The sequence below is a fragment of the Scyliorhinus torazame genome, chromosome 18, assembly GCF_047496885.1.
Source record: "Scyliorhinus torazame isolate Kashiwa2021f chromosome 18, sScyTor2.1, whole genome shotgun sequence".
Classification (NCBI taxonomy): Eukaryota; Metazoa; Chordata; class Chondrichthyes; order Carcharhiniformes; family Scyliorhinidae; genus Scyliorhinus; species Scyliorhinus torazame.
This window is the reverse complement of record NC_092724.1, coordinates 114041759-114061748: the sequence shown is the minus strand read 5'-3', so window position 1 is coordinate 114061748 and position 19990 is coordinate 114041759. Positions and strand designations below refer to the sequence as shown.

The window sequence follows — 19990 nt, the reverse complement described above, 5'->3', positions numbered from 1 at the left end:
TGCGGAGTTCCAACATTGTATCCAATCCACGGGCACTGTCTTCGGATACCCAGGAACAAGTGTCTTCACTGACCAGGACATTTGTGCTAAGACGAAGATCCTCATGGGCGGCATGGTAGCACAGTGGTTAGCACTAATGCTTCACTGCGCCGGGGTCCCAGGGTCGACATTCTGAATTCTCCCTCAGTGTACCCGAACAGGCACCGAAGTGTGACGACTAGAGGATTTTCACAGTAACTTCATTGCAGTGTTAATGTAAGCCTACTTGTGACAATAATAAAGATTATATTATGTATAACGCAGTCATCTTCCCAACTCTTCTATACAGCTCAGAAACATGGACTACATACAGACGCCACTTCAAAGCCTAGAGAGGTACCATCAACGTTGTCTGAGACGATTCCCCGCATTAGCTGGGAGGGCAGGCATACTAACATCAACGTCCTTGAAGGAGCCAAGAGCATCAGCATCAAGGCCATGATCATCTAAAACAAATTCTGCTGGGCCAGCCATGTGCTTCAGAGTCCTGACTGCCAAAGCAAGTTTTCTTCACGTAGCTTAAGAAAGGCTCCCGAATAAGAACAGGAGAAAGGCAATGCTTCAAAGACACTCTGAAGGCTTACCTCAAGAAATGCAGCATAGCTGTCAACGCCCAGGAGATTCTTGTTCAGAAGAGACCTGCTTAGAGAAACAGAAGAGAAAATGCTGGAAAATCTCAGCAGGTCTGGCAGCATCTGTAGAGAGAGAAAAGAGCTAACGTTTCGAGTCCAATGACTCTTTGTCAAAGCCCTTGGAGAAACCTCTTGATTGAAGAGGCACAATTCTTCAAGGACACCCTGCGGCAACAGAAGGCCCGAAAAGGAGATTAGAAAGGTGTATGAGCGAGCTAGAATCCAAGGACCAATCCCATTTCCCAGAAACATTTGCCAAGTGTGCAGTCGAAGGTGCGGCTTTAGAATCGGGCTCATCAGCCATACAAGGACCCACTGAGCACATGACCAGTAACATGGAGTTTCTTAGGTGGACAATCATAATTGTTAGCAAGTGATCGCCAAGGAACAATGTAGCCAGGATCATATACAAACAGAATTTAAATTGTACTATTTTAAAACCCTAATGCGATAATATATAATACTAGCGTATTGTCACAAGTAGGCTTCAATGAAGTTACTGTGAAAAGCCACTGGTCGCCACATTCCGGCGCCTGTTTGGGGAGGCTGTTACAGGAATTGAATCCGCGCTGCTGGCCTTGTTCTGCATTACAAGTCAGTGGTTTAGCCCACTGTACTAAACCAGCCCCTGGTTTATATAATATATATTTAAAATATTTAAAATTATTATACTGTATTCATGGTCCTAAATTAAAATATGCTGTTAGACTGAGAAATAGCTCACATTCCCAAGCCAATGCATTTGAATTATTGAGATAGTGCTTTGAGAAATTATAGCACTTTAAATCTTTCTTACATTAAATGTTGCTTTGAAAAACATTACCTTTTTAAGAAACAAGTAAATAAACATAGTATTAAAACATTCTTTAGTACCCTAATTATTAAATATAAGCTACACATATTAGATGCAAACCTCCATCTCACGTTATAGAAAACATGTGGATTTGATTTATTTTACACTTTGGAATATTATTTAAGAGGAAATTGTATTTTACTAAACAATCACATTCTGCAAGTGTGTAATGTTATCAATGTCAGTCACACTGGTCATGGTTTGATTAATAGCTTAGAACTGCTGCATGGAAACAGTGTCCAATAACAGACTTTTTTAATATAGAATCTTCCCCTTTGGGGTCCCATGACGTTCTGCTCCAATAATTTTATGAATAGGAAGTGAACCGGAGCTTACTTTTGCCATCAGGTTATGGGAAGTCATATCACAAGGTTGTTCAATGTGCTAATAGATTGACTACATGAACACAAGTCAATAACGTCCAAGAGAAAACCATCCAATAAAATGGAGTTTGCTATGCTACATCAATCTCTGAGAGACTATATACATTATCATTTGCTGAATGACATCCCTTGTATGTTTATTATTGTGAAAGACTGAATGAAATGATGAAGGTGTTCCCCATACAGAATTTTAATCATTGTAATGTTTGACCATTGCCATTACCTTAAAATGCAATTATCTGCTATTTACTTCAGAATGTTTAAACCTTTAGTCAAAATGGAATACAGATTTAACTATCGAGCAGTTAAACATATTGGTTATTAATGCATTGTGTCCACTCGTTATCAACAATTGATGGAACAAAAATTAGTCTACTAATGCTAATGAGAATTTAATTCCCTTTGAAAAGAAAATGTGCAATAAGTGACCCTTGGGAGAAGCGTGGCAATGGGTTGTTCTCACGCATTTAAAATAATCGGAAAACTAATCATATCAGTCATTTTCAATCCGACCCACAGGAGACCCTCACTCCGGGGTCTATTTACTTTAATCCTTGTATTAATGGATGTTTAAGTCGGTCTTTAAGGTAGAGTCATGTTAGGGGTTCATGTTAAACATCATTTTAGGGGTAAAAGAACCGGCGATCGGCCGCACGATATCATCTTCCTCAATTCAAGGTTGAAAGGGTCAACCGGAAAAGGGAGCCGGAGAGGGATAATACTACTTTATTCTGTCCTTCCTCCAGACCACTTGCATCTCATCCCCCAGCCAGACACGTACCTGGCAGGAGCCGACATAACGCACTGTACATGGTCGCCTTGCCCGAAAGCGACCCGTTCGCCGGCCCCTCTCTCACATTCACATACTGCAGGCCGCCATCTTGTGCCGCTCGCTGAACTCCCGCGCCACGAATGCTTCCGGGGTCCTCCTTTCCGGTTGCTCTGCGAGCTCGGCGATTGGCTGGTAGCGCGTTGTCACGGCAACCGCGTACCCTGCTTGTACAAGCTCCTCTCCACCCTCAAAGCTACAGGTGAGAGGATTTTGCCCACCCCCTGTAACAGGCATCTTACATCAATATTGTATAACACTAGAAATGTAATAATAAATACATAATCTAAATATATGAGCAAATATAATAATAAAGAAATATATGAAAAATGTGATGATAAATATAAAATCTAGCTGTCATAATATACACCAGTATATCATGGTGCAGATGCACACACATTGATGGATACACAGCGGGACCAATCAACACACACAACACCGCAGCCAATCACCAGTTAGAGCACATGCACTATAAAGACAGGGGGCATCAGAGTTCCCACTCATGCAAGCTGCAGCCTCCTCGTAGGACCGAGCTCACAGCCTGCAGCACAGATCGTCACCATGTGCTGAGTGCATAGACTGGTTAGGACAAGGCATAGGTCTTTAGTTCAATCTAATATCGTGTTAACCCACAGTGAAAGTATGTTCAACAGTTTCTGACTTAATAAAATAGTGTTGCACTATTTTAAGTGTTGGTGGCCTGTATGTGTTCCACGGATCCAGAGCACCCAACACATCACTAGCTGCCCCTTATTTGAGTCAATTTGGAGGGATCATAAAGTGACGCTGGATTTCCCCCTATTCTCAACCAACAAGAACCACCACCACCACTGATATCTCATTTAGGACAGGGTGACCAACTACCTCATATTTTAAGAGACTGCCTCTTATTTTGGCTCTTTGACCCATGTCTCTTAAGGGCAGGGTGACCTACATCTGGTGAAAATTTGAAGGGACATTTTGGTGCCGGTGCCTGTCAGGGCTAGAGGCAGGGAGAGGGTGTTGCCAGAGTGTGGGGTCATAGGGGAGCATTAGAGGTTAAGAACCCAGGATATAGGACGGAAAGCCCAGTTACACGACCACCTCGTAAAATCCAGGCTAGTTGGGTTGGTCATCCTGCTTAAGGGACATCTCTTGTCCCGCATTTCTTGGACAAGCCTGTGGGAGACTGACCTGGGAGTTTTGAATGAGTGAGCTCAGCACAACTGATGTGAGTCAGCCAGCAGAGAGATAATAATAATCTTTATTAGTGTCGTAGGTAGGCTTACATTAACACTGTAATGAAGTTACTGTGAAAATCCCCGAGTCACCATGCTCCAGCGCCTGTTCTGGTATACTGAGGGAGAATTCACCTAACAAGCATGTCTTTCGGGACTTTGTGGGAGGAAATTGGAGCATCTGGAGAAAACCTATGCAGACACGAGGAGAACTTGCAGACTCCGCACAGACAGTGACCCAAGACGGGAATCAAACCCGGGTCCAAGTTGCTATGAAGTAACAGTGCTAACCACTGTGCTATCGTGCCGCCCCAGTCTACAAAAGCAAAATGTAATGGATCCTCGAAATCTGAAGTTAAAACAGAAGGTGCTGGACTGACCTCAGGAGGTCTGAATGTAGGCGAGATTCCCTGGCCTCCCCAGGACTTCTTTCTCAGCAGTGGGATACGGCCTGCCGTAGGCCGGCAGCAGGATTTCCCATTGATGCCACCACATGTCGCTGGGAATCTCGCAGCAGGGGTTCACTGTTGGCAGGACCGGAATATCCCACTGGCAAGAATGGGTGGAAAATAATGTTTCAAGTGAATATGGCTCTCCCAAAGAACAGATAGATAATAAGTTGTGAGTTTTGATAGCTTTAAAACACTCCCTCCCCTGTTCAGTTCATCACCAGCAAACCTATAAACTCTCAGTCCCACAATTGAAGTGTCCTTTATTTTATTTCATAAGTGTTGGTCACGTTACATTTAGGGCACCACTAAATTAGGGGAAAAACATATCCAACTAAAAGTAACTCCACATAGGCAACCAATGTTTCAACAAAGGCAAATGGAACATTCCCAACTAAATCAATCTTGTTAACAGCATCTGTAAGGTATTCCAAACCTTGTGGTATCCACAAGTTGCAGGGCCTTCAAAGAAACATTTACCTTTGCCCCATAGTCACCCAGGTAAATATCTTGCAGCATTTCTAACAAAAAATGCAAACATATAGCAAGCCAGGCTACATCTATCAAGAGAAAAGATGGGTTATAATTGTTCAGCTGTCGGCCCCATCATAAGTATTTCGCTTTTCATTCACTTTCTCCTGATGTGGAAATACCGCTTGTAGCAAACAGGTCTACCACTGATGGAAGAGGGAGAGATCTTCCATTTGGGTTGTCTATTATAAGAATCTTTTCAAGAACTGAGCCAATTTAGATATTTATCATTGAGGGTGCTTGACTAAAGTTGCACATTTTTGCATTTTTTAGTAACCAGTATGTCATTAGCATGTCATGTAATAAATGCAAAAATATATTAAAAATAGCAATATCACTTTAAATAAAGCATACAGAAAGCGTTTGCAAACAATTATGTTGGCTCCCAACAATGCAAAATGTTTGCAAATAATATGATTTATTAGAATGTTCCATTTTACTACCATTTTTTATAATCCTCCCATTTTGCTAATGTTCCTTTATCTATTTTGCGATGACTTGGAATGCTCAGGGGCATTTGAACACAAATAAATTGTTGGTTACTGCATTTTAATGGCATACTATCACTCGTCAAGCACATCTACTTTCTAATTATGTACAGAAACTGATAATTGATAGTGTGTTATAAAGTGGAATTAAACCATTCCGAATCAGGGTCACGTTACACTTGATCAAATGCAGAAAATAATCTATGAACATATAAAAGTGCAAAAATGTGCTGAACAGTTCAGCTGTCATCTCTGATAAGCTTTCCTTTGGAATTTCTCAGCCAGCATTATCACCAGGTGTTATTTAGTATTGCCTAATTGGGAAGCCTTATGAGCATGTTACAGAAATAAGATTGTCATGGGTAGGACATGTGTGCCATTTGGCAGGAACTTTCTATTGTTGAGGAGATGATAAGATGGGCTGTAGCTCAGAAAATCACATCTGGAAATCTACATTTGAGATGTTGGGGTTACACACCTTGAGATGTGTAACAATAGCTCTTTGTGCAGTGGGCTTATCTCGCAGATGTTGGGAATTGAACTTTTCAGAGTGTATCAATATTTGCCGATGGATCAGTCATGAAGAATAGGTGATTTAATACTTTTCATTCACTGCCCTTCTCCAGAGTTCAACTGAAGTGAAAATTAAATGTTGTTCATAACAATCACATAATACACAGTTTGGAATATTTGGGACCAAGGCATTTCTGGATTTTGGAATTTTCTGGAATATAGAATGGCACTAAAATGTCTAACCACAAGTGTGTCTAGAGGAAAACACCATAGAGTTAAATATTTACATGAAATATTAAATACTGATAAAACAATATAAAGAATTAAAATGGTTTATTTATCCAAATATAATATCTTCTGTGTTCCTGCTCCCAAAGTACTGCACAAAAATGGTGCTTTAAGTTGCTTGGGTCTGCTCAAAAATCTCCAGACAATTGGTGTTTCCAAACAATAGGGCTGGATTCTCTATTTTTGGGACAATGTCCCCATGCAGTCGTCAAAACTGTGGACTTTCATGCCAGAAAAACTGGCGTGAAAGTATGAGAAATTAGCATTTTATGTTGTTTTCACATGAATACAAAGATGTGCGGGTTAGGTGGATTGGCCATGATAAATTGCCCTTAGTGTCCAAAATTGCCCTTAGTGTTGGGTGGGGTTACTGGGTTATGGGGATAGGGTGGCGGTGTTGACCTTGGGTAGGGTGCTCTTTCCAAGAGCCGGTGCAGACTCGATGGGCTGAATGGCCTCCTTCTGCACTGTAAATTCTATGATTCTAATTCTATGAATAACTCTGGCTCATAAATAATAGTGCTTGATGGGAAATAGGATGTCAAGTGGAGTTTTGTGTAAACTGCAGTGCCAAAGTTTTGTAACTGACCTTCGGGATGAACAGAACTTGCAATAACAAGATGCAGGTGGGGATAGGTTCCTCATTCTAAAACATAACAAGTTCCAAATAAGGAATAACTGATAAGGAAACTGCCAGCAAGGCAGAGGGCGGGGTGTGTTTAGAGATTGTATATATGGACTAATGCTGTGTCTGCTAGGTGTGCCTGCTAATGTTGAAAGGTGGCACCCATTCTTGCAAGATCGACTGAATAAAATACTTCTTCAGAATTTGGCTAAGTGTAAATTATTATCAAGTGAGCGGTGTTTCTCACAATTGGGGGCTCGCCCGGGATAGTCTTCATTGATCGAGGGGGCGGCTCAAGAGGAACCGAGAAGACGCGTCCCGTTATTTAAACGGTCTCATACTTCGTCTTGAGTAATCAGCCACGGTCAACTGAACACGTTCCGAGGGTAGTCATTCTGAAGAAGAAAATAACGAAATATAGTGGCAGGCACACCGTGAAAGTCAGGCAACTCTGTGCATGGAGCAAGGTAAGAAAAACAACTTTTAAGTATTACCTTGTTGACTTGAGTTCATATCTAGATATCCGTATAAGTTTATGGTCGAATTGATGATATAAGGACTCTTGAGTTAATATCTAGAAATCCGTATAAGTTTATGGGCGGATTGATGATGTAAGTACTTTCAAAATTGTGATTGTTTGACGGACCAGTCATAACTAGACACTTTACTTAGAAATAAGTGAAAGTTGATTACATTACAATGGGAAGTAAAAACTCGAAACAAGGAGACGGCCCCGATAAAAAAATCCCTAAGGATATCCCACCAGAAAGTCCATTGGGTCGGATGTTAGTTAATTGGTATTTTGAGAGTTGTACAAAAAATAAGGACAGGAAAACAATAATAACATTTTGTTGTTTCATATGGATAAAAGAAGCAATCCGTAAACCCTCAGTCTTTTGGCTGAAATACGGTTCAGACAAAGATTGGGTGTGCCAAATTTTGAATATATATGTCAATGATAAAAGACCCTGTTCCGATAAAGAAGTAAGTTACGCGAGTTGTTGGCTTCCCAGCAGGAACGCCACCAGAATATATCCATTAATCCCACAGGGCGAAGACGTTCCCACCGCCCCTCTTAGAGAATGGGACGTCCTAGATAATTTGCCACCCCCTTATAAGAACAAGTCAAACGACAATGACTCGTCAAATGACCAACAAATGAATAAAGGCAAATCAGAGAAAGTCCCTGAAAAAGAAGGAGAGAATAAAATGCAATTAAGATCCGCGAAAGGGCAGGGAGAGGAAACAGAAATAACAAAAATGAACCCCCTTCAGGAAGTCCCTATTGGGGAGAGGGATGTAGGATCTGTAAATTCTCCTTTAAATTCAGGAGAAGTCAGAGTATTCAAAAAAGAGATGAAGACGTTAATGGAAGACCCCTTAGGACTGGCAGAACAATTCGATCAGTTCTTAGGTCCTAATATATACACATGGACCGAATTAATGTCCATTATGAGTACCCTATTCACGGGGGAAGAAAGAGGAATGATTAGAAGAGCAGGCATGCGACGGTGGGAGAATAATCACCCGCCAGGGGAACACGGAGCAACAGCAGAAGAAAAGTACCCCAATCAGGATCCAGGCTGGGACCATCAGTCACAGGGCCATAGAGATCGAATGAGAGATCTGAGAGATATTATCATTGAGGGCATAAGGGAAGCGGTGCCCAAGGTACATAATCTAAATAAAGCCTTCAAAATTAGACAGGAAGGGACGGAAACCCCCTCAGCGTTCTTAGAGCGACTTCGGGAATCAGTAAGGAAGTATTCTGGACTAGACCCAAATGACCCAGTAGGACAGGGACTACTGAAGGTCCACTTTGTGACCAAATCCTGGCCTGACATACATAAAATACAGAAAATAGAGGATTGGAATGAGAAATCTCTAGATGAATTACTAAGAGAAGCACAGAAGGTATTTGTAAGACGGGAAGATGTGAAGGAAAAACAGAAAACGAAAATGATGGTTGCAACTGTAAATGAGGTAGTGAGCAAACAGGGACAAACGGGTATAGGAGAACCAAGAAGAGGGTTCTGTGGTGAACGTATTGCTATTGCAATTCACCACTGTATTGTACTGTATTATGTCGATGCCCCTGTGGGCTCCGCCTGTGGCCCCGCCCCCTCAGGGGGTGGTACATAAACCTGCAGCCTGTAGGCGGCACTCAGTACAGAGCAGTCGCAGGCAGGCACAGATCTAGCTTATTAAAACCACTGTTCACTTCTGCTAATCGTCTCGTGTGAATTGATGGTCGCATCAATTTAATCAGCTAAGATATCGCAATGGAAGCCGCCCTCAAAACTGATCAACTGGAACTCGACCCACAGGCAGCTGAAGCCAAATAAATCTTCTCACATTAGCTCCGCTGCTTTGAGGCCTACCTTGCCTCCTCCTCCTCACCCGCCATCACCAAGGCACACAAGCTGAGTCTCCTCAACGCCCAGGTGAGGCACAGAATCTTTTTACTAATCGAGGACGCGACCACGTACGCAGACGCGGTTGGGATCCTGAAAAGACATTACGTGAGGCCGGTGAACGAAGTGTTCGCACGGCATCTCCTCGCCACACGTCGTCAATGCCCCGGGGAATCGCTGGAGGAATATCTACGCGACCTGAGGGTACTCGCTCGGAACTGTAACTACAAGGACGTCACGGCCTTGCAGCACATGGAACTCACCTTCCCAGACACCTATGTGGCGGGAGACCGGTCCAACTATGTCAGACAGCACCTGCTCGAAAAGGATGCCCTCGACCTAGAAGATCTGGTAAACTATCCACCTCGTTAGAGGTAGCCTCCCAGAGCCTAAATGCTTTCCCCTCCGACCACGCAATTTCCTCGTGGGCGCCGGAGGCACGGCCATCACCCGTCCCGAGTGTGTCCCAAGCCTGTGCCGCGCGGCTGCCTGCCCAACTCGGGGGGCTGCCTTGCTATTTCTGCAGTCAGAACCAACACTACAGGCAGCGTTGCCCAGCTCGGAACGCGACCTGCAGCGACAGCGGCATGAAAGGACATTTTGCCAAAGTCTGCTTGGCCCGACCCAAAGTTCCAAAATCGCAAGCACGACTCACAGACTCACAGGCCCGCAGACCCTGCAGCGTGGCTGCGTGCCTGCGGGTACCGCCCCCTTCTGACGCATCATCTGCCTCATGCTATCCGTGGAGGCCGCCATCTTTAACTCCGCCCGACACATGTGACCAACGGGGGCCGCCATCTTGGCCACCTTGGGACAACCTCGCTACCACCGACCACGCAGGCTACCCGCAGCTCGGCGCGGTCAGTCTCGACCAGTCACGGCCCAAGCATCTCACGAACTCCATGATGACCGTCCGGGTCAATGGGCACAAAACGCCCTGTCTGTTTGACTCCGGGAGCACGGAGAGCTTCATCCATCCGGACACGGTAAAGCGCTGCTCCCTCCAGATTTCCCCCGCGTTCCAAACAATCTCTCTTGCTTCCGGATCACATTCAGTGCAGATCTGGCGGTACTGTGTTGCGAACCTCGCGCGATACAGTGCGCCGAGTATGCCAGTTTTAAACATTATGTCCTTTCCCATCTCTGCACTCCTCTCTTGTTAGGACTGGATTTCCAGTGCCTGACCCTGAAGTTCGGCAGACCCCTACCCCCTCTCACCGTCTGTAGCCTCGCGACCCTTAAGGTCGCCCCTCCCTCGCTCTTCACGAACCTCACCTCCGACTGTAAACCCATCGCCACCAGGAGCAGGCGATACAGTGCCCAGGACAGGACTTTTATCAAATCGGAGGTCCAACGGCTCTTGAGGGAGGGGATCATCGAGGCCAGTAATAGCCCTGGAGAGCCCAAGTGCTGGTCGTCAGGACCGGGGAAAAGAACCGGATGGTTGTAGACTACAGCCAGCCCATAAATCGGTACATGCAACTCGATGCGTACCCCCTTCCCCGCATAGCGGATATGGTTAATCAGATTGCATACTACCGGGTTTTCTCCACTGTAGATCTGGAGTCCGCATACCACCAGCTTCCGATCCACCCGGAAGACCACCACTACACTGCCTTTGAGGCAGATGGCCGCCTCTTCCACTTCCTCAGGGTCCCCTTCGGCGTCACCAATGGGGTCTCGGTCTTCCAAAGAACGATGGACCGAATGGTTGACCAGCACGGGCTGCAGGCCACATTCCCGTACTTGGATAATGTCATCATCTGTGGCCATGATCAGCAAGACCACAACGCTGACCTTCAGAAGTTCCTCCAAACCGCCAAAGCCCTCAATCTCGCCTACAACAAGGAGAAATATGTTTTCCGCACAACCCGACTAGCCATGCTCGACTATGTCGTGGAAAACGGAGTCCGAGGGCCCGACCCCGACCGCATTCACCCCCTCCTGCAACTCCCCCTTCCCCACTGCCCCAAGGCCCTGAAAAGATGCCTGGGATTCTTCTCATCTTATGCCCAGTGGGTCCCCAATTATGTGGACAAAGCCCGCCCACTTATCAAAACCACCATCTTTCCCCTGACGACTGAGGCCCACCTGGCCTTCAGCCGCATCAAGGCAGACATTACCAAGGCCGCGATGCATGCGGTGGACGAATCCATCCCCTTCCAGATGGAGAGCAATACGTCAGACGTCTCCCTGGCCGCTGCCCTAACCAGGCAGGCAGGCCCGTGGCCTTCTTTTCCCGTACCCTCAACGCTTCCGAGATTCAACACTCCTCTGTCGAAAAGGAAGCTCGGGCCATTGTGGAAGCTGTGCGACATTGGAGGCACTACCTGGCCGGTAGGAGGTTCACCCTCATCACCGACCAATGGTCGGTTGCCTTTATGTTCAACAAAACACAGAGGGGCAAGATCAAGAATGATAAGATCTTGAGGTGGAGAATCGAACTCTCCATCTATAATTACGATATCGTGTATCGTCCTGGGACGCTCAATGAGCCCCCAGATGCCCTGTACCACAGCACATGCGCATGCGCACAAGATGACCGACTTCGGGCCATCCACAATGACCTCTGTCACCCGGGGGTCACCCGGTTTCTCCACTTCATCAAGGCCCTCATCCTGCCCTACTCCACCGAGGAGGTCAGGGCCATGACCAGGGACTGCCGCGTGGAGTGCAAGCCGCACTTCTATCGGCCAGACAAGGCCCACCTGGTGAAGGCATCCCGCCCCTTTGAGCGCCTCAGCATCGATTTCAAAGGGCCCCTTCCCTCCACTGACCGCAACGTGTTCTTGCTCAATGCCGTTGACGAGTACTCCCATTTCCCCTTCGCCGTCCATGTCCCGACATGACCGCAGCCACTGTCATTAAGGCCCTGCACAGCATCTTCACCCTGTTCGGTTTCCCCACTTACGTCCACAGTGACCGGGGCTTCTCTTTTATGAGCGAGGAGCTGCGTCAGTACCTGCTCGGGAAGGGCATCGCCTCGAGCAGGACTACCAGCTACAATCCCCGGGAAAACGGACAGGTGGAGAGGGAGAACGCGACGGTATGGAAGGCCGTCCTTCTGGCCCTACGGTCTAGAAGTCTCCCGGTTTCCCGCTGGCAGGAGGTCCTCCCTGACGCGCTCCACTCCATTCGGTTGCTCCTCTGCACAGCCACGAACGAGACCCCTCACGACCGTCTATTTGTCTTCCCCAGGAAATCCATCTCCAGGGCCTCGCTTCCGTCCTGGCTGACAACACCGGGGCCTGTCTGTGGTGCTGGGTGTTCTGACACACAGAGGAGCCAACACAGTTGTATATGGTACAACGCTATTTTCTTTAAACTTTCTATGTACAGTTTTGTCTTGATACTCTGCACGTGGGGATTCCCTGTTTGTCATGTTAAAACAGGTCGTGTCCGTGTCCTTGTCCCCAGACCTACCGTCCACCAGGTGTCGTGTTCGTGCTTTTATATGGTTCCTGTCTTTGTGTGTGATTGGTTGTGGTGTTGTGTGTTCTGATTTGTCTGTTGGTGTGTCCATCATGATGTGTGTGTTTGAATATCATGACACTGTCCTCCTCCGAAAGCACGTGAGGAGCCATAAGTTGGACCCCCTGGTCGAGAGGGTCCAGCTCCTACATGCCAACCCTCAGTATGCCTACGTGGTGCACCGCGACAGACGACAGGATACAGTCTCCCTCCGGGATCTAAAACCCGCCGGTCCCCCAGCGACCATCACCAACGCCCCCCCCTCCCCCCCAACACACCGCCTATCACCACTAACTGACTCCCTCACGGCGGGCTACCAGCTGCCCCCCTGGGGATCCTGAACATCGCCCCCGCCCTATACGGCCTACACCCCCCCTACCCCCATTGCCGACACACCGTGATGAGGCTCCAGACGACATGCTCCCGGAGTCAACGAGTCCAACACCCGTGCCCGCAGCGAAGCCGGAGCTGAGGCGATCACAGAGAATGATTAAGGCACCGGACAGACTCGATATGTGAGCCCACTTCACCCCTGCTGGACTTCAATTTTTAACGGGGGTGAATGTGGTGAACATATTGCTACTGCAATTCACCACTGTATTGTACTGTATTATGATGATGCCCCTGTGGACTCTGCCTGTGGCTCCGCCCCCTCGGGGGTGGTATATAAACCTGCAGCCTGTAGGCGGCACTCAGTACAGAGCAGTCGCAGGCAGGCACAGATCTAGCTTATTAAAACCACTGTTCACTTCTGCTAATCGTCTCGTGTGAATTGATGGTCGCATCAACCTCATCTTGGGCACCGGTTGCCTACACATCAAGGGCAATGATGCCCACTGAACAAAGGTATGCACAAATCAAGAAGGAATGCCTGGGCCTTCTCACTGGCATTCTCAAGTTTCACGACTCTGTCTATGGCCTGCCGACATTCACAGTCGAGACGGATCACAGGCCCCTGGTCCACATTATCCACAAGGACCGTAATGACATGACCCCTCGGTTGCAGCGCATCCTCCTCAAACTCAGAAGGTATGACTTTGACCTGGTCTACACACCTGGCAAGGAGCTCATCATTGCCGATACACTGTCCCGCTCCATCACCGTGCCTAGTGAACCACTGAACGTCATCCGGCAAATTGAGTCACAGGTTGAGTCACAGGTGCAGCTGTGTGCTAGCACCCTCCCGGCATCTGATGAGAAAGTGATTCGTATCCGTGAGGAGACAGCCAAAGACCCCCTCTTGCAGCGTGTTATGCAACACCTAGCCAATGGCTGGCAAAAAGGACAGTGCCTTCAATTTTTCAATGTAAAGGACGACCTGACGGTGGTTGATGGCATCCTCCTCAATCTGGACCGGATTGTAATTCCACACAGTCTCCAGAGCTTGGTGCTCCGTCAAATCCATGACCTGGGTGTGGAAAGGTGCAGACGCAGAGCCAGGCAGACTGTCTACTGGTCCCGGATCAGCCAGGACATCGCGGACATGGTCCTTAACTGTGCGACCTGTCAACGCTTCCAGCCAGTGCAGAGTAAGGAGACACTTCAGCAGCATGAAATCGAAACCTCTCCATGGTCCAAGGTTGACATCGACCTCTTTCATGTAAATGGTCGTGATTACGTGTTAATCATTGATTACTTTTCCAATTACCCTGAAGTCGTGAAGCTCTCAGACCTCACATCTCGGACCGTCATCAAGGCCTGTAAGGAGACGTTCTCCAGGCTTGGTATCCCACTCACTGTCGTGAGTGACAATGGCCCGTGTTTTAGCAGCCATGAATGGTCTCTGTTTGCCCAGTCATATCAGTTCAAACACGTCACTTCCAGCCCACACTATCCGCAGTCAAACGGAAAAGTTGAGAAAGGGGTGCACATAGTGAAGCAGCTCATCTGCAAGGCCTCGGATTCTGCGCCTGACATTCACCTTGCGCTGCTTGCGTACAGGGCGACCCCACTGTCCAGTAGCATGTCGCCGGCTCAACTCCTGATGAACAGGGACCTGCGAACCACACTTCCAGCCATACACGTGCCCAACCTGGATCACCTCCCGGTGCTGCAGAAGGTGCAGCAACTCCGAGACGGGCAGAAACAGGGCTATTATGCTCATGCCACCGATTTGCCTGTGTTATCCCCGTCCGACACCGTTCGGGTCAAGATCCCTGATGGAGGCTGGTCAGCTCCAGCTGTCGTTGTTTGACTGGCTGCCCCCCTGCTCGTATGTTGTGCGTCTGGCTGATGGTTCTGTTGTGCAATGAAACAGACGGGCACTGCGCAAAGTTTCCTGCCCGCAACCACATTCTTCTCCATTTCCTTCTGTTGTTTTTCCACCTCCTGATACCTCGACCCCCGAGGCCACCAGTCAGGCTTCAATCCCGCCCATCAAGGCACTGTCGTCCCCACCACCACTTCTCTGGCGGTCGACCAGGATCAGACTCAAGCCACAGAGACTGGACTTATGAACATTTGTTCTGTTTGCTATGTTCTGTGTTCTCGCATTAGACAGCTGTTTTCACATGTACATATGTTCACATCCACTGCATGTATATATGTTAATATTGGCCTATTCTTGTAAATATGTTCACATATGTCATCCAAACATAAAAAAAGGGGAGATGTCATGATATGCGGACACACACATAATGATATACAGACAGGCAGCTAATGGACACAGAGAACAGGACATAACCAATAAGCAGGCAGGGCACTCAGGGGTGGGATCTGACTATAAAAGACACGAGGCACTCGCACTCCGCCTCTTTCCACTGATGAACATCTAGAGAGTCAGTCAAGGGTGTTGTTACAATCTCACACCCCCACCACGTGTCTAAGAGCTAGTCTGGTTCAGTCAGACAGAGTAACCACACTTAAGTTAGCAGAGAGTCGAACTCACAGAGAACTGTGCTAACTGTGCTATTAGTTCAATAAACCTGATTGAACTAACTTCAAGGTCTGGGGTCTCTTTTTGATCTATGCTGCATCCAGTTGCAGCCAGTGTTATCCCAGTGTACCCAACACGACACAGAGTTGACAAGTTCTCTTCAGTCATGCTGGTATCAGCTGAGTTTAAATAATTTAAAGATCCGCTTCAAATAAAGCATTAAGAGCAATTAATGATCATCAGATGCTGCAGCCGCTATCAGTTTCAGTTTAGGTGGGTCTGAAACATAACAATCATTACTCTGTTCTTCATTCATCCCAAGAGGATAATGATGCCCCTTCAACACATAAAATCCCATGTGCAGTGTAACAAGTAGTTGCCATTTGGGTGTAGTTTGCTTCTCTCTATTTAGACTCAGAAGTACTGATAAAAGAATGCCAAAATAGGACAGGCAGACAGGGACTGCTTTTAGTCTCAACAAAGAAAGTCAGTTTAACTTAGAATTACAACACTGCCCTCGGGCATCACTATTAAATGCTTAACAGTAACCTGCTCAGAGTTAAGAGAAAAAAAATACTTTTTTGAGACTTGGCGACCAGCCAGTCTTTACAGGGAACAATATTTGTGCCCTGGCCCAATAATTCATCATTTTCCAATACTCTCGCTGATCCAATACAGCCTTGCACACATTGACAGTTCAATCAGGCAATTAATATAGCTTTGCTTGGCTAAAAGCAGTGGAAAGTAATGTGAGGCATTAAGCCTCAATTGAATTACTTGTTTGAGTGGTGAAGAGTTGTTTGCTCCTCACACCATAATTTAACATTATTTTACATTTGCTGTCAGTCATAAATCACTCTGGGCCTTATGCAATCTCTTCCAAAATTGCCATAATAATAGCACAATGCAGAGTACTGATATTGTTTCAGTGCCAAAGTCCTGTTTTTTAATTTATATGCTGAGGAATGGCAATACAAGTAAATGGAATATTTATCTTTTTATGGATATTATCAATAATAAGGACTTTTATTGCTTTACTTATTATTTTCTACTTATTTTATTAATTTTAACAAAAGGTGGTCCTGATGTAAGTCATCAAATGGCAATGCTAGCACACTGACAGTATTCTATTCAAATCCCCTTAATATTTGTTTTTCCTTCATACTAGTGCCATGTAACTATAAATATGGTAATATTGGAGATTGGTACTCATGGCTTGGTGAAATTTGCCTCTCTCCACAATATCTTTCAATGTGTCATTGTACCGCTGTTTACGGCAGTATGGCATACTGTGTCATTTGTTGTTTGGATCTTTACAAAGTTGGAAAATGCCTTAGGCAAACTCCAATGAAAGGGAGCAAAAAATGTAGAAAGAGCAAAAAAAAAATGAGATCAAGAATGACCAATTTTGCAACAAAAATATCAAAATGACCAAGTGTTTTTCAAGGAAAACAAATTAAAAATGCTAAGCTTGCAAGACTGTGGTTGCTGACAGTCAGTTTCCAGGATGGAAACATGGGATGTAGAACTGAGAAGTCCTTTTCAGTATTGCTGATTTAAGAAGAGTTTGAATAATCCAAAAATTGCTTCAAATTCGGCATGAGCAATTAATAAATATCAGATGCTGCTGTCACTAACAGTTACAATTTAGGTGGTTCTCAGACATAACAAGAATTGTGCTTTTTTTCTCCATCCCAGTTAGGTAATGATACCTTTTCAACATGCAAAAACCCCATTGAAATGTAAAGATTAGTTGCCTTTCGGCTTTCGGAGAAACTTGTTTCTTGTCATTCGGACCCTTAAGCATTGACAAAGGATTACGAAATAGGACAGGCGGACAGGGACTACTTTTCATCTCAACAAAAAAACTCAGTTTAGCTTATAATTGCCACATTGCACTTGGACATCATTACGAAATCTGAACCACCGTTTCTAACAGTAACCTGTTCAAAATTATGAATAAAATACTTTTTTTTGCAGTTTGGTTATCAGCCAAGCCTTACAGGATCTTTGGGCTCCACAGACTCATCCCACAATGGCTTCAGATGATTTTAATGTTTTTTGGGTAGCCACATTTACTGGTCAGTAGCACCCTTGAATTCAGTAATGAGGGGCCAAACATACGTTTAAGGAATGATCAGGGAAATCAGTGAGTGTTCTGCTTCTTTGTTCTACATGATTGTCTCGAATTAAGCAAAGGTATTAAAAAATCATGCCTTCCTGTGGAGCCAACTTGTGGCTTATGGGGGGCTGCGGGGTTCAGGGGTGGGTGGGGGGGTGGGGGGTGATTGACAGTAATACTTGTTCCTGCTTCCACACATTCTAGACAGTCGTTGCTGACCCACGATCACCCCACTCCCATTCTCTTGTCCCTTACATCGCAGGTCCTGTCTGGTGACGTTTGCTGGGGTGAATGCCAACAGAGCACTGTAATCATTAAAGTACATCTGTAGATGAAACGTTAACATGCTAAGGCCAAAAACTTAATTTTTAATAATATTCAGGTCTCCAAACTTTGCCTAATATTTCCAGTGCACTGCCCATTTCAGGCCTGAAGGCGGTTCAGAATGAATTTCCGTCTCAAAAATAGTTGCATTAAAATAGCATGTTATCACGTCTCGCGGACATGCAAAAATGCTTCATGTGCAATAAACTACTTTCAAATGTACTGACTGTGTACTGACTGTAGTTGAGCAGAAAATTCTGTTCATCACACCAAAAGCTCCTAGCTTCCAATAGTTCTTGGCAACCTTTGTACGTACCAGAACCACTGGAATAGGCAAACATTCATCTGAAGGGTGGAATCATGGGCGGCACGGTAGCCGCCCACTTGTGGTTAGCACTGTTGCTTCACAGCGCCAAGGTTCGATTCCCGGCTTGGGTCACTGTCTGTGTGGAGTCTGCGTGGGTTTCCTCTGGGTGGTCCGGTTTCCTCCCACAAGTCCCGAAAGACGTGCTGTTAGGTGAATTGGACAGTCTGAAATCTCCCTCTGTGTACCGAAGAGGCGCCGGAATGTGCCGACTAGGGGCTTTTCACAGTAACTTCATTGCAGTGTGTGGTGAACCACTGTAATCGGAGATGTAAGGTAGGACCTGCACTACAGGTTCGCTGGTCGCTCCTGCCGGCGGGCGCCGCCCACGGAGAACTGTATAAATATGCATCACCTCCAGTGCCCTGCCATTTTGCCAGCTGCAGCAGGAGGCCACACATCTGACTGTAATAAAGCCACAGTTGTACCCAACTTTAGTCTTTGTGCAATTGATCGTGCATCAATTTATTACAGTCAGATTTTCCACAGAATGGATATCCGAATTAAGCCCGATCGCCTGCAGCTGGATCCACACTCGACCGACGCCAGGAAAGATTTTGCTCACTGGCTAGCATGTTCTGAGGCCTACATCAATGCGGCGGAACCCGCGCCAACGGAGGCTCAGAAGATAAACCTCCTGTACTCCAGTCTGAGCTCCAACGTGTTCCTGTTGATCCAAGACACCACGAATTACACAAAAGCAATGGAACTCCTCAAGGAACACTACGCGCAGAAGACGAACACGCTCTTCGGCAGGCATGTACTCGCCACCCGCCACCATTACCTGGTGAGTCCATCAAAGACTTCTGGCGGGCCCTAATTCCACTCATCCGGGACTGTGACTGTCAGGCCGTTATGGCCGCCGAACACACAAATCTCCTCATGCGCGATGCCTTCGTAACGGGGATTGCGTCGGACCGCATCCGAGAACGATTACTGGAAGGGGCCACGCTCAAACTGGCGGAGACAAAAACCTTGGCGCTCTCCATGACGGTCGCATCCCGTAATGTACAAGCGTATCCCTGCCGCTGCACTGCCCATCCTTCTACTCCTTCCTACCCCTCCTGGACCCCGCCGACGACCTCCTCAGCCAGGGCCCTGCCTTCCCAATACGCCTGCACCGCACGCCGATCTGCGCACCCAGGGGGTCCCCGCTGCTACTTCTGCGGTCAACAGAAGCACCCCCGCCAACACTGCCCGGCCCGCACTGCAGTTTGTAAAGCCTGCAGTAAAATGGGCCACTTCGTGGCTGTGTGCCAGGCCCGCACAGTCATTGCGATCGCGCCCGCTATCGCCCCCTCCCCCACACCAGACGCACAATGGGAGCCGCCATCTTGTCCCCCTTCGGCCACGTGCGTCCCATGGGTGCCGCCATCTTGTCCCGACCCCGCAACGTGCGCACCATGGGCGCCGCCATCTTGTCCCGACCCCGCAATGTGCCCACCATGGACGCCGCCATCTTGTCCCCCACAGGGTCTCCGGTCATCCCGACATCGGAACCACACACGCTCGCCACCCGAAGCATCCGATGGCTACCCGCAGCTCACTTCGACGATGCTGGACCAATCTCGCC

The 19990-nt window shown here is 46.9% G+C and overlaps 1 protein-coding gene across 2 annotated transcripts in view; it reads right to left on the bottom strand.

Moving 5' to 3' along the window:
• cox10 (cytochrome c oxidase assembly factor heme A:farnesyltransferase COX10) overlaps nucleotides 1–2806 on the bottom strand; it is a 169143-nt gene extending 166337 nt beyond the window's left edge. The window contains exons 1-2 of one of the 2 annotated variants that reach the window (XM_072483159.1): nucleotides 2689–2803; nucleotides 624–678 (exon numbers count right to left, since the gene is read on the bottom strand). Coding sequence is in view for 1 of the 2 variants with exons in the window: in XM_072483158.1 (XP_072339259.1) it covers nucleotides 2689–2719 (31 nt within the window). In the remaining variant the exon portion in view is untranslated. Of the gene's footprint in view, nucleotides 1–623; nucleotides 679–2688 lie in introns of both variants that reach the window. The other variant, XM_072483158.1, reaches the window with a different exon arrangement.
• Between the last annotated feature and the right edge of the window lie 17184 nt (nucleotides 2807–19990).